Source organism: Amblyomma maculatum, chromosome 9 (genome assembly GCF_055883805.1).
Source record: "Amblyomma maculatum isolate TAMU_Amacu chromosome 9, ASM5588380v1, whole genome shotgun sequence".
NCBI classification, from domain to species: Eukaryota; Metazoa; Arthropoda; class Arachnida; order Ixodida; family Ixodidae; genus Amblyomma; species Amblyomma maculatum.
Genome location: NC_139352.1, coordinates 82,731,267 through 82,746,617, shown reverse-complemented (window position 1 = coordinate 82,746,617; position 15,351 = coordinate 82,731,267). Strand labels below are relative to the sequence as shown.

General features: G+C 42.7%; 2 protein-coding genes across 2 annotated transcripts in view; one reads left to right on the top strand and one right to left on the bottom strand.

Annotated features, from left to right (window-relative positions):
• LOC146179608 (putative serine carboxypeptidase CPVL) overlaps nucleotides 1-15,351 on the top strand; it is a gene marked incomplete at its 5' end in the record, with an annotated part of 164,192 nt that overhangs the window by 78,584 nt on the left and 70,257 nt on the right. The gene's annotated exons all lie outside the window — the stretch shown is intronic.
• Nucleotides 2,105-12,288, bottom strand: LOC146179611 (putative serine carboxypeptidase CPVL). Its single transcript, XM_084579608.1, has 5 exons — nucleotides 12,281-12,288; nucleotides 11,454-11,646; nucleotides 8,104-8,425; nucleotides 6,202-6,840; nucleotides 2,105-2,175 (listed from the first exon to the last, which is right to left on the bottom strand). The coding sequence occupies exons 1-5, from the start codon at nucleotides 12,286-12,288 to the stop codon at nucleotides 2,105-2,107; spliced, it is 1,233 nt and encodes a 410-aa protein (XP_084435734.1).

Here is a 15,351-nt window from a genome sequence, read left to right as displayed (position 1 = left end):
ATCAATCAATCAATCAATCAATCAATCAATCAATCAATCAATCAATCAACTCATTACCTCCATACGACTCTCCGGCGATGTAGAAAGACATTCCAACATACTCGGTAAATATTCTCAAGAACCTCCTAAGAAAACTGAGGATGTGAGTCGTAGCCTCCTCCAAAGTAGAAGGGTACTGTTGCATTTCATCGAAGCTGTATCCGGATCCGACTGGCTGGTCCAGGTAGATAATGTTGAATTTTTTTAGCAATGTGTGCTCCGTGTAAAATAGTTCTCCGGTAGCGTCGATGCCCAGCGGCCCGTTTCCAAGAAACTGACCAAACAGCGAAGAATTTCCGGGCTCCTCTGGCAACCATAAAAGAAGCGGAGCTTCGGCAGTCTAAATGGAGCAACGGAGAAAGGGAAAAAATGTGGAGTTGAAATATTTATTATAATTGGTACGGCAAAAAAAAAAATGCTTATCTGAAAACATATTGCAGTGTCCTTCGAAGGTTTATAAAGGCCAAATTTCAAAAATTTTCACAGCTTATATGGTATATTTATCTCATATGTGAAGTCCACCCTACTTATGCAACTGAAAGAAGTGTTGGAAGGAGATGTGTAATGTTTGAAGCTTCCTTGGCCGCTCGTTAAGGTACAAAGGCGATTGAAGCGACGAGCAGCCGCTTGTGCGGGTCTGACGTTAAGAGTAAGCGAAAATACTTGAAATATTTTGGTCTAATTTAAGGAAAGAAATTACGGCCGATTTGCGTAGTTAAACGCGAAGAAGGTGCGCAGCACTGCTTACCCTTTACATACTTTTGTATGCATTTTAAAGTTTGTTGTGCGACGTTCGGCTTTGACATAAACCGTTTTCATGAATATGGTTCCACTCTGTGTACATTGTTTCATTAATTTTTTTTTCGTTTTTGTTCAGATGACCAAGCACCGCATATTTTCATTCATTATTTTTTTTTCTGCATTTCCATGCAATTGAGGGTACGCAGTTTTGTATCTATACAGCGGCATCCGCAACTGTGGCACGCCCCTGCTTTCGCACTTGATGCATCTGCGACAGCTCCGCTCCTTCCTTAGCTAAAACCATAACTAGAACGTGTCAAACGGTAAATTGTAAACTGTTTATAGGAAAGAAAAGGCGCAATATCTGTCACACTTGTCTGTGAACTCGTGTGGCATGACCTCATGGCGTCACACCCAGTTACCTAATCCGCTTATTTTGCCACACACAACACTAGGTATAGCGGTTTCGCTTCCTCCTAATGAGCCTTTTATTGTTGTTCCATTAAGATACCTGCTTGTTCATCCGCATGAAACTCCGTAATTAAGCGCTAGAGATTGCGAAAGGTTGATTCATACTTGCAAGAGGTCTTCGTTCTGTATCGTTTTCTCAGAGCAAAATTACACGTTTCACAGTTCTACCTGAACAATAACACTATTAAATCAGTAGTTTTCTGTCAAAAAGGAAGACGATCACACTATGTCTAGTGCCATTCGCTTTAGAGATGCGACGTCAAGACTCGTTTGTTATTTTAGCATTCGGCACTATTTCAGGCCCGATCAATACGAAAATCATCAAGGAAACTTTTACGAATCTTTAACTACCGAAAAAACAATGAAAAAAAAAAAAGAATTCTTGCCTTTGATTTCAGGTGTAAGAAAAACAAGAACGATGTGTCGCTGTCGCTGCCGACGGGTATGAATCCAGAAAAAGCTTCTACATCTTCGCAGGGCTTTGGCAAACAAACTCGACTTCTACTCCTCATTTTATTACGCTCCGCGATAGAGATCTGGTCATTCTTGGGGTAGTAAACGAAGTCGTTGAATGGCTCCCTGAAAGGATCAAGACAGAGTTCTGTATAGGAGCAGCGACCCTATCGCCTACTTTCAGTGTTAGCTTAACAGTAGGACACTCGAAGAGGATTTGGACATTACGACTTCAAAGTTTTAAACGGTCCAAGCACCCTATACATTAAGCGATACACTTTCATGAAGCCAATCAGAGTACCACACACGTTCACAGAGTCGTAGTGACGTCACCGCATTCGCTTTTGCAGGCTTAGCAAGTGACAAAACACAATCAGTATGTTAGCTTCATAGTCTGATGTCACCACGGCACCACGGAATATACCACGGTGTTGATGACGGCAGCGGGCATTCTTGCAGGAGCCTTATATTCTAAAACACAAAATAGTCACAGCATAACCTGTCTTAAATCGTGCTTCCTCAGTATAGACCTCTGAAAACATGGCTTGTGTGGTGCAGATTGCAATGTGTGGAATGGGCGAAAAGGGGAAGTGTTATTCGTGTTACTGCCCACCGAATTTGGATTGGTTTCGTGAATAAATTTGGCACTGACATGTCGTGCTCTAATTATATCGAAATGATTTTTTAAACGGCTGCTATATACCAGGAACATAACAATATACAACTTACGGTTGCTTCTTGTATATTTCGCAGTATTCCTTCCTCGGTTTGACGTGGGGTTCGCCGACACAAAACGTATTTAGCACAGTGAGACTAAGCGTGTACGTTATGCTGCAGATCATGACGGCGGTCTATGTTTCTGCGTGTGCTGCTTGACGTAAGTTTTCATTATGGCGGGCCTGATGGATTGACTATTGTGTGCTAAATGTTCTGTGATTGTTGTTTTACCTAGCGGCATGTTGAGCAACGCGTGGCCATAATGCTAAAAATTCCTCCCTATGTGACATAGCGGTTTAACATAAACACAGACAACCTACGTGCATTAAAGGTCTACACGAAACGTTTGACAACTGTATGAATAACCGACTGACAAAATATCACCTCATAGAGGCCAGTAGCCTGACCGGCCTTATGTAAAATCGAAGCTGAATTAAAATTATGAGCCGGATTCATTAATTAAGTTCTCGCATCTTGTAAATTAGTTTGATCAAAGTTCGGTTATTTCTGGCGCATACACCTCCACTGTAATATTGTAGGCTGCTGTTTTTATTTTCAGTCTATCCAGGGATCGTACATAGCTGCTTTCGACAGCGCTGTTTTGTAGTTTTGTTAATACTGGGCGACAGAAGGCACCTCAGTTTACTTTAGTCCAAAGCGACAGCACAGGTCAATCATATGGTTAGAAATAGGAGGGAACGCACTCTTAAACCACGTGGGCTGTTGGGTTATTTTCAGAATTCTCAAATTAACTGCATTATGATTGTACTGCTTTTATTAATTAGTACGTAACATTTATAATGCTCTCGAAATAAATTTTCGGCAGTTATTTTGACATGAGCTGGCAGGTCATCTGATTTCTAGTGAAGAGGGCCTTGTGACGTAAATTAAAGGTGTATTTATCGTCTAACATGACATCGCCACTTGCCGATATATGATCGTGTCTGCAGCATGAGTCCCAATAGAAGAAAGAAAGGCTATATTTAAAGGGTACAGTTCCACGAAAGGTAAGCTTTGTGTATTAAACTGGATGACTGATGCTTTCTTATGCTGACTAACTGCACTTTATTCTGAAGCCGAGATGAGGTTGCAAAACATTTGTGGATGGCAGAAGATACATGTGTTGCCGACTTTCGACTCAATCCTAGGACGAAAATTTCGGCTAAACGAGTTTTGTAATATTTCACTTTGGTGATGTGGTGTTCTTAAAAGGAAATATAAAGAAATGAAAGCATGAAAAAAGGAAAGAACGCGGAAGGTTTTAGTTTTCAATGAGTACATATTACATACAATATTGCATATTAAAATTCTGGTGCGTGATGGTATGGCCTTACAACTGCTTCCAGGCAACTTGCTTCGATGTCTTAGGGGTATATGTGAGGTGCATGTTCCAGTTTTTTCTTGAGACTATTCAGGGTGATCTCATGGTCTATAACTTGGGCCGTTGTGCGGTCCAGTAGCAACATTTTTTTTACAGATTGTTTCTCGTGATCCGGTGCTCTTCTTCCAAAACCAAATGTTGAGAAAAAAATTTGAGCGACGCACCTCTTGCCGACGCTATAGGTGCGTGTCGCTCAATGCCACATCAAAGGGTCCTCAGGCATGATGGTGGGCCAACGTGCTTCCCAGACCGGATGAGTGGACAGAGAACCACGTGATGTGGATTGTTTGTATTAGAGGCTTATCTTTGGCTTAGTTATACAAAGCAGGTGCGTGATTCCTTTCGGAGCCAAGCTTCTGACTGGATATTTAGAATAACTAAGAATCTGTTGCACAGCTGTATGATTGCATGGTCTGCTCAGGTTAACATGAGTAAGTTTTATACATGACTAATTTTGGTTCCCCGGCGGTCTTGATTATAGCTTGGGTGCGTACTTTTCTGCAGCAGGGTTACGACATGCAGAGGGGTTATGGCATGCGGGGTTATGACATGACACTATGCATTGTGTTGTTAGCCCCCGCCAGGGTGGCGTAGTGGTTACAGCGCTCGACTATTGTTCCCAAGGATGCAGGATCGAATCCCGGCCTCAGCGGCCGTTTTTTGATGGAGGTGAAAAGCTAGGCGCCCGTGTGCTTTGCGATGTCAGTGCACGTAAAAAACCCCAGGTGGTCGAAATTTCCGGAGTCCTCTACTACGGCGTCTCTCGTAACCTTAGTCGCTTATGAGTCGTTAAATCCCACGAACCAAATCAAGTCTTCCTCTTCCCTCTCCTCTAAGGAAATATTATAATGCACTGCGTCGTTTCGGATAAAGTTTTTAGTTTAATAACCTCAGCTTGAGTAACTGAACAATCCAATTATAACTGAACAGTAGAAAATCTTGTAAAAGATAAGATTGAAAGAAGTTGGCAATATAAATATCGGTAAAGCCAGGCTAGTGCTCTCCCTTCGGTACACCCTGCCCTTCCTGACCGGTCCATCTCATGCTACGCGTAGCTGTTCCTCGTTTTCCGTAGCTAGGGGCCAGGGCAGAGCAAGACCTGACCTGTTCTAATCTTTCTTTGATTCCGCACCAAGGGCCTGAGTCCAAAACCTCTTTTTAGCACCAAACTGACTTTGCAAATAAGTTTGCACAGTTCTGCGGGCGTTTTTATTGAACATTAAGAAATGAGCTACGTGGAAAGAATCGGAATGCTTTTTCTAAATTGAAAGGACCAGTCCAGCCAAGTTGTTTACTTCTAGTGTTTCGCGCATTGCAAGGAGGCGACCGTTCACAACACGCAGGAGCAGAACACACAAACATTGTTTCAATCGAAAATCACGAGCGTGGAGCCCGGGCCGAAAGCAGAGACGTAGCCACGATACACATTTCATGCCTGTTTCTGGGGCATATGTCTCGTCTCGTCTCGTGGTGTGCCTGTGAACTGTTTGCAATCCCGGCCCTTTGTGCAAGCCTTTCGGTAAAAGTATCTTGACTTCTGTAGTCGGCCGGTAACCTTTTCCTTTGAGCATCATTTACTCGATATTTTATAAAAAGGCCGGACGGGCAGACGGTTCTGAAGTGGAGGGGGGGGGGGGGGGAGGCCTTTTTTGAAAGCTAAACAAAAGAGGCTTAGTCGACGGCTTCAATGATTCAATGATTGAGATTGCAGTGGCCTACAGTTGTGTGTGTGTGTGTGTGTGTGTGTGTGTGTGTGTGTGTGTGTGTGTGTGTGTGTGTGTGTGTGTGTGTGTGTGTGTGTGTGTGTGTGTGTGTGTGTGTGTGTGTGTGTGTGTGTGTGTGTGTGTGTGTGTGTGTGTGTGTGTGTGTGTGTGTGTGTGTGTGTGTGTGTGTGTGTGTGTGTGTGTGTGTGTGTGTGTGTGTGTGTGTGTGTGTGTGTGTGTGTGTGTGTGTGTGTGTGTGTGTGTGTGTGTGTGTGTGTGTGTGTGTGTGTGTGTGTGTGTGTGTGTGTGTGTGTGTGTGTGTGTGTGTGTGTGTGTGTGTGTGTGTGTGTGTGTGTGTGTGTGTGTGTGTGTGTGTGTGTGTGTGTGTGTGTGTGTGTGTGTGTGTGTGTGTGTGTGTGTGTGTGTGTGTGTGTGTGTGAGAGAGAGAGAGAGAGAGAGAGAGAGAGAGAAAGGAGAAGCGCAAACTTAACTAGGTCGGTGTAGGACTTTTAGTACTTGCTTTTTTATTTTGAAACTGCAGGAAGCGACCGTACATTTCGCTTACGGCTTCTGGCCTGTCCAGCGATACATGATGACCCGCTAGAAGCACAGTGCTGTACATTAGCCGCTCTGCCGTTACCTCGTAACCAAACAGTTCAAGAGATGGGTTATTATTTTTGTACCAAACGTGCTTACTGGCTGTCTTGATAGATGCGAAACCCCTCCAGCCTAGTTTACTGAAGCAGCGCTCAATATTGACAAACGGGAAAACAGCGTCCAGTTCAGCCGTGTAGAAAAGGACGTCTGCGGCATTTAAAACATGTTGCAGCTTCGCGCTTACGTCAGCAAAGAAATCTCCTTCTCCAAATCTGGTTACAACTTCTTTTCTCGTACCGTCGAGTACTCTGGAGGAGTTAACGTGAACAATCCTCTTGAATTCAACACTGTTTGCGTATGTCCAGTATGTTCCAATTTCTCTTGGTTCTCGAGTCACTGCAATGCTAGCGTGGTGTTGGAAACCAGTGAGTATTTCAAATATCGTTCTCTCTCCGACGGGTGGCACGTTGAGCACGGTTTTTGTAAGGAGCTCAGCTGCCGTGTGGTAATCCTTTCTTCCTGCATACAATCCTATCATGTCAAACCAGCCAGCTAATGTTCTTCGACCGAAGTCGTTTACAATCCCGGACTTGTACAAAAAGTCTGCGGAGTTGATCAAATCAAGGAGAGGAAATAGGAATCCAGCTCCAACCATGAGGCCTTTAAAATTGAGATCAGCGGTCCTCTCTTTGTCTTTCGCCGCTAACATTCGATAGGACACTCCGAGTGCTGACCTCGCTGAAAGGGAACAGAAATGAGAAGAGTTAAGTTAAATAGGCTTTATTCAATATCGACTGAGGGGTGAGATGAGGCTTAGCGCTAAAATAGCAGCTTGACTAATCCTCTTACAGCACCCCCCCCCCCCTCTTATCAAAACAACAGGTGTCAAATATATAAGTGGGAAGAAAATCTAAAGCTAATTCCTGGAATATACAAAATAAAAACTCGCAACCATAAAACAATGTGATGAAGTACTACTCAACTCGCATTTATTTGAAAACACAGCGCAGCTTTAGACAAACACGGTGTCTGGAAGAAGACATAGATATGATATATAGAATATATCAATACATGAGAAGTGCCTTTCACAAGAGAAAACGCAACAGGATAACGTTATTTTAAGACGTTTACATACAAACTCCGTTAGTTTACAGCGTTCATTTTATTGAAAACAGATGTGCTTAAGCTGCCTGATATTCAGCCCTAAGACACCGATAGTCAGTGCTGTTTCAGTGCTCTCAGTGAGCTTTGTGTTCAGTGCTCTTTCATACAATATTGTTAGACAAACAGGAATTTAACTGAGAAGAAGTAAGATGTGTCGTTGTTTGCTGTAGCCAATTTTTTCCACTATCCAGTTTCCAGGTTTCCTCGCACAGTTATCTAACGAAAACTTAGTGGCTAGTTTTCATAAATTATTTAGGAAATTGTTTTACATCAACTTTTTGATCAATGCGAGCTTTAGATTGTAACTATAGACGTATTTTACATATAATGGACCTGGATGTTGATATAATGGCTGCACATGGCGTCGCACACGGAGTGTGTAATAATTTTTATCATCTTCCTTTGTAGTTAGTTTTTGCAAAATGGTTAGTGGTCACTGGTCATGAATGAAATGTTTTCTCTGCACTCAGTAATAGCCTGCCTAATACAAGTCCCAATAACCACCTTGCGGTTGGGGCGATTTGTACTATTACGGCGATGTGAAAACGTGAAGCAGGCATTTAACAGCTCTCTGAGTGAAAAGCACGTGTGCAGTGCAATTATTGCCGGGTAATAAAAATAAATAAATAAATCTCGTTCCTGTCCTCCCTCCCCCGCTTGAGCCGTGTGTCGATTGAGGATGGAAAAATTTCATTATTTAAAATCTGTAAAGGGCATTCAATATTTAGAAGTTGCCGAGACCAATCATCTGGCGTCGTGCTCCTTCACGCACATTATGTCCTAAGTTTCATGCAAGGTAAACATTGTTTATGGCGTAAGGAAACAGAAACTCATTACCTCCGTACGACTCTCCAGCGACGTAGAAATGCCAGCCATGATACTCAGGGAACATCCTCAAGAACCTTCGAAGGAAAGTGAGAATGTGCCCCGTGGACTCCTCCAATGATGAAGGGTACTGTTGCATTTCATCGAAGCTGTATCCGGATCCTACAGGCTGGTCCAAGTAGATAATGTTGAATTTTTCGAGCAATGTGTGCTTCCTGTAAAATAGTTCTCCGGTAGCGTCGATGCCCAGCGGCCCGTTTCCGAGGAACTGACCAAACAGCGAAGAATTTCCGGGCTCCTCAGGCAACCACAAAAGAAGCGGAGCTGTGGTAGTCTAGAGGGGAGAGTAAGCAGAAAAGAAAGTGAACAGTTTGGGTATTCATTCAAACTTAAGACGTTACTATAATTAGCAGTGAGCGTCACAGGGTCAAGATTGGCCTTGTATAATGCCTGTATGAGAGCATTGTGGTGTCATTCGAAGGTTTATTATGGCCAAATTTGACGAATGCTCCATAGCTTGTATGATATCATCAGCTCGCATGAAAAGGGCTCCCTAATTTTTCAATCGAAGAAAATGTTTAAAGAAGGCCTCTAATTTTCGAACCATCCTTAGCCGATCCTTTGGTAAAAAGATGATCAATCCTACGAGTCGGTGCTTGTACGGACGTAGTTTCTATAATATGCAAAAATACTTAAATATTTATATATTTATTCTCAGATACCCTAAAGGCCCACATGGGACATTAAAGGGGGGGGGGGGGGCATAAGCTTGTGCACAAGTACTTGTGAAAAAACAAAAACCAACAAACAAGTAACAATGCTGATGGCGAAGTCGCACTCACTGACAACACGTCCAAAGACATCATAACACAATTTTGTTATAAATACACACAATGCACTCGCGATGACATGCACAAGAAAAAAGAATTGAGCGGCGAATGAGTAGGCAGAGCGGACCAATGTATTTATTGCAAGTGGGATGATTCCGCATAAGTTTGTAATGCTGACTGAAATAAAGATGATTCTGTTATCATGGCGATTCTGGTCGTTAATCAATTTCATTCTTATTGATGAGATTATTGGGGAATGTTTGTACTTTTTTGTCTGGGCAAACTATGCTTAATTTTATGGGCATGATCGACGCGATGTGGCATATGGTGGTAAAATATGCGATCGGGCGAATGGTCTATTGCTGTATAAATGTATGAAAAAAGAAAAGATAAATGGGTCATTTTTTTTTTCACATTGAGAGTGATGGCATGCTGAGTGTTTTCTTCAGAGATAGAACGCTTTGATATCACGAATAGGATGACAAGATCAATCGATCATCTTTGTTTTGGACCGTTTAGAGAATGTTGGTTAGAGCGATTTGTTAAGGGTGCAACGTTATTGATTAATATTCCAGGGAAGGGCATACAAGGAAATTATAAGTTTCCAATGTGGTGTCCCTGTCGGCCAGATATTTAACGTCACTTCAGACAACCATTTATTTTGCACTTTTTATGTAATTCGACCTATGTGATAAGTCCTTGTTAAAGTATGATTTAATTGGACGCTAAAGGGTTTAATCGATAAGACCGAGTATATTATACCCTTATTTATCATGTAACTATTGGGAAGAGACTTTGAACGTATGACAAACTTCACGTGTGCAGTTTTGTTTTTTGGCATTATTTGCACCTGCAATTTGCAGCACCATTCCGTTAGCTTGTCAAGGTGAGATTGCAAAGTAATTATGTCGTTAGTGCTGCTTATATCTCTATAGATTATACAATTGTCGGTGAAAGGTGGAACTGGTGAAGTAATATTGGTATAGAGGTGCGTTTATTCATGAAGCCCAGATGGTTCTAGCTGCTCAGGATGAACTTGCAGCGGAGCGTCAGGCATAGACAGCCACCAAGCGAGCGGTCAACTTCGTCATCGGGCGCACCAGCACGCGGTCTCGTTGTGGCAAAAATCTGTCGCCGTGCCCCAGAATTGTAGGAGGAAATGATGACATATGTTGGTTTGGTTTATGAGGTTTAACTTCGCAAAGCGGCACGGGATATGAAATACGCCATAGTAGAAGGCTCCGGAAATTTCGACCACCTGGGATTCTTTAACGTGCACTGACATCGCACAGCACATGGACGCCTGGCTTTTCACCTCCACCGAAAAGCGGCCGCCGTGACCGGCACAGCACGGCACGGATGCTGTGCCCAGTTACGCCATCTGCGAATGTTATTAGAGGAAACACTAGGTATCGCGGTTTCATTTCCTCTGATGCGGCTTTTAGTGCTGTGGCCTTCCTGTCATCATCTTGAAAGGTAGGAAAACGGCAAACAAAAAACAACACACACACACACATAGAATTGATGGCAAAAGTCCCTGGTACGAGAAACATCAGCAGAGAAATCGGTTCATCTCGGACGGTTTCGATCATTATGAAAATCTTGGTTGTTATGTGGATGCGGCTTCTATTAGTTCCCTGTTAATAAGGGTATCCTCTGGTATTGGGAACAAAACACTTTCATCTTCGATCTGCTTGATAACTATCTGGTTAATTCAAGTTTCGAACAGTCTTATACGAACATCAGAATTATGACTGCTTCCTGATGGCGTGTGTAAATGTTCAACTTAACTGGCTAAAAACTTCGTAAGAAAAACTGCGGGTACTAGCCCGCAACAACAGAGCTTTAATTGTCTGTTCGTCCAAAATGAGTTCCTTATGCTGACCAGATATGCTCTGCACTGTCAACAGACGTGATCACAATGCATTCCGGATTAAAAACTGAGCTAGACTTCGGATATAAAATTTATCGCATTTTTCTAGATATTTTTTGTGTGTGCTTATTTATCGCATCCAGCCCCAGCATTAAGCAGTACAGTTTTTGCAAAATTGTTTAATGTTTTCAAGAAGTCTTCTTTGCCTATTGTTTCGTCAGAGCGAAATTTTATACGTTTAAGGAGTCGACGCACTCGATAAAAATTTAAAGTTAATACCTCTCTTGCGCAAATGAAGTTAATCAGACTATGCCAATTGTTATTAGCGTTAGCGATACGTTGTAAAGACCTGCTTGCCATTTTAATTTTCGGCCCTATCGCAGGGACTAAAACAACTCTTGCCGCCCGACATTTGTGCCATAGTTTTCTTGTTTCTCCTGATTGGCTTTAAATTTTCTCTTGGGAGTTTCCAATTTTCTTTTATTTTCAATTGGTTTTTGCCTGCGACAACCTCTGGTTCGGTGCGGGCTATTTAGTTTTTTTTTTTTTTTTGTCATTTTGAGAGGTTACAGTAAACGGACGTTACGAAAAATTACTACAGAGCGTTTAGGATGTGTTAATTATGAGGAAAATATATAATAAAAATTAAGAATTCTTGCCTTTGATTTCAGGTGTAAGAAAAACAAGAACGATGTGTCGCTGTCGCTGCCGACGGGTATGAATCCAGAAAAAGCTTCTACATCTTCGCAGGGCTTCGGCAAACAAACTCGACTTCTACTCCTCATTTTATTACGCTCCGCGATAGAGATCTGGTCATTCTTGGGGTAGTAAACGAAGTCGTTGAATGGCTCCCTGAAAGGATCAAGACAGAGTCCTGTATAGGAGCAGCGACCCTATGCCTACTTTCAGTGTTAGCATAACAGTAGGACACTCGAAGAAGATTTGGACATTACGACTTCGAAGTTTTAAACGGTCCAAGCACCCTATACATTAACGCGATACACTTTCATGAAGCCAGTCAGATGTGCTACACATGTTCTCAGAGCCGTAGTGACGTCACCACATTCGCTTTTGCAGGCAGCCGTCATGCTGCGCAGTCAGGTATACTAGCAAATGAAAGAAACATAATGAATATATTAGCTTCGTTTAATGAGATTCAAAGTCCGGTGTCACAAATATGTGACTTGATGATGTCGATATAGCTCGCATCATTGCTGGCGTCATACATTTTAGACCTCAAAATAGGTATAACAGGATGTGTCTGGATCCTTTGCTTTGTATGGTGCGCATTGATCTCTGTGGAATGAGCGAACTCGGGAAATGTTATTCTTGTAACTGCATACTGCATTTGACAGGGTGATTTCGTGAATACTGCTGGCATCGAACTGTCATGCTTTAGATCATATCGCAAGGAGGCTTTTTCACAGCCCCTGGACATCATAGGGTGGTTTATCCTCAAGAGAAACATAAAAGATGCGCAGCTTACGGTTGCATCTTGTACAGCTCGCAGTAATCCTTTCTTGATTTGACGTCGGACTCGACTAAATATAACGCGTGGAACAGAAACAAGGTAAGTGTGTACGTTATGTTGCAGGCCATGAGTGCGGTTCCGATGTACGTGCCGGCGCTATATTCAACCAAGTTGTCATTGCGGGGGGTCTGAACAATTGACTATTGTATGCTAAATGTTAAGAGTGAATGTGTACCCGAGCGGCACGTTGAGAAACTCGCGACAATGATACTAAACTTCCTCACTACGTGTTTTCGCATCTTTGCAACGTGGAGAAACGTTTTAACCTAAATCAAGGAAACCTGCATGCATTAGCTTCCTGTCCGCATCTATGCAATGTGGAATACCTTTTTAACCTAAATCAAGAAAACCTATGTGCATTAGCTTTCTACACGAAAAGTTTGACTAGTGCGTAATGAGCCGACTCAGAAATTATCACCGGAGAGAGATAACCAGCTTTACAAATCTTACACTATATCGAAGATAGAAGAAAATGGCTGGTAGATACATTACTTTGGTGTTTACATTATGTGAAATAGCTTGAAAAACGTTAGGATATATTTGTTGCATACACCACGGCTATGCTATTTGCACTGCTTCTTCACCTATGCGGGAATTGTAGCTGCTTTCGAATGTAGAATTTTCCTACGTTGTCGCAGTCGGCCGTCCCCTTCGCCCTACTAAACGATTTGAGGCACCACAAATATGATAACTTTGTCCAAAATTACCGCACAGGTCTATCATAACGATAGGAACAGGAGGAAATATATTCATAAATCACGCGGGCTTTAGTAGGGTTATTTTCATAACGCGCAATTAACAGTTTATTTATTGCCAATATTTTGCTAAATTAGATGGTACAACCTAGACTAGCCAAGCGAACTGTGCATAACTTTATACATAATGTCAACCCCCCCCCCCCCCCCCAAAAAAAAAAAAACAGTATGAAATAAAAATGTCGCGTTGACATTTAGACTTGTCAGCAGCTTGTCTTATTTGTAGCGATGAAGACCTTTGAATCAAAATAAGGGTGTCTTTATTATCTATTGCCACTTGCCGACATGCGACTTCTGCAGCACGAATCTGAATAGAAGAAAGAATGGCTACATATAAAAAGATACAGTTCCACATTAGGTAACCCTTGTGTATTCAGCCGGCTGGCTGATGTTTTCTTTGCAGACCTATCAAGCAGTTTGTTTTGAAGTTCAGATTAGGCTAGAAAACATTTGCGGATGACAACATCGACACGTGTTCTTGGATTTTGACTCAATTCTAGGAGAAATTTGACTTTACACTTTTCGCAATCTTTGACTGGTATTTTAGTGTTTCACTTAAATGGCAAAGGGTAGAAATGAAAGCACAGGAAGAGGAAAGAACGCGGAAAGTTTTAGTTTTCCTCGAGCACATTTTGTACAGACGAAACTGCAGATTAAACATCTTATTTGGGAGAGTGTGGGCCTTCAACTTCCTTCAGGCAACTTACATCGGATTGGTTAGGAATTTATGCAATGGAAGATATTTCAATCTTCTCTTGGTGTAATGCTGTGTGGCCTGTAACTTGGGCCACCATACCTCCCGAGTCCTCCCTGTGCCATTCGTAAAAAACAAAAATAGTGAGGAAAGAGAGGAGTGATGTGCACCTCTATCTCAGGTGCGGGTCGATCAACGCCCGGTCGATGGGTCCTCAGGCATGACTGTGGAACCCACGTCGTGTGGATTGTCTGTATCAGTGGCTTAAGCGTTGGCTGGGATAGACAAAGGGAGTATGTGATTCTTATTTTAGCGAAAGTTCTGATTGCATATTTGGAATCGCTAAAGATATGTTCGTTAGCGATTTAGAATCGCTAAAGTTATGGTCTTTAGCGATTAGGAATCGCTAAAGATATGTTCTAGCACGCCAGGGTGGCGCAGTGGTTACGGCGCTCGACTACTGTTCCCAAGGACGCGGGATCGAATCCCGGCCTCGGCGGCCGCTTTCCGATGCAGGCGAAAAGCAAGGCGTCCGTTTGCTGTGTGATGTCAGTGCACGTTAAGGAACCCCAGGGAGTCGAAATTACTCCGGAGTCCTCCACTATGGCATCTCTCATAGCCTGAGTTGATCTGGGACGTTAAATCCCACAAATCAAATCAAATCAAAGATATGTTCTAGCTTCGTGCTCGCGATGGCGGATGAAGTGGTCCCATCTTCATATCCTGCTGGCAGTATGAGTTTAGTGATAGTAGCCACAGAGATGGGGAGCCTTGATTATCCATCACAGCAAGTGCAAAAGCAGCTTGATTAGTATATTCTACTACCGTGAAGTGACGTTTTGCTACCGTCGGGTCGGATCGCCGATAACGCTGAAGCAGACTCAGTTTTACTCTTGAGAGCGGCGAGCATTTATTTGGGTCATTTCGGCGCCGATTCTTTTCAGAACCCCTTTATATCATCTTACGTACTGCGCGGTGTACTGATACCGCTGTATATTTTTTAATTATGCAATCATTTTAAAGCCAATATCAATCACATGCTATACCAGTTCTCTGAGAGCTTAACCCCTCAGAGCCCCCAACTCTGAAGCCAAAGTCATTAGGAGACTACGTTGCATAGCAGAGACACTACTCCGAACAGTCAGGTTTGCTGTTCATGTTGCACAGAAGCATGCACTTCCATCTGCAAGATGCCATCGTAAGGGCCCACGCAATACTTGCCAAGATGACCTAAACCTTTTAACCCTCACTTTATCTTAACGGCAGTAGAGTTTTACTATCAGTATCACTACTACGATCATATTGCGTTCGCAACAATGCATCTACTGCAAAGTAAGATGATCATGCTATTTTACTGCACCCGTGACTGCATCGGGGGAGCACCGTGTCTTATATGTGAGCGGTCAATTTCCACTGATATGAGAGAAATGGAAAATACAGCGAATTAGGCATTGACAGTATATCTTTGAGGAGCTAACGAGGGCCCACAGATGGTCCCATCTGCAGGAGCTGTCCAAAATGTAAATGGGAAGACGCATACGGAGAAGGCTAAGGACTCTATCTGGATACACACACAC

Excerpts from the sequence above, each read along its gene's own strand:
- LOC146179611 (XM_084579608.1), bottom strand. Across the intron at positions 8,426-11,453 it reads TCTTACACCTGAAATCAAAG|ACTACCACAGCTCCGCTTCT; the intron begins GCAAGAATTCTT and ends TCTCCCCTCTAG. Across the intron at positions 2,176-6,201 it reads CGCATCTATCAAGACAGCCA|AATATAAGGCTCCTGCAAGA; the intron begins GTAAGCACGTTT and ends TTTGTGTTTTAG.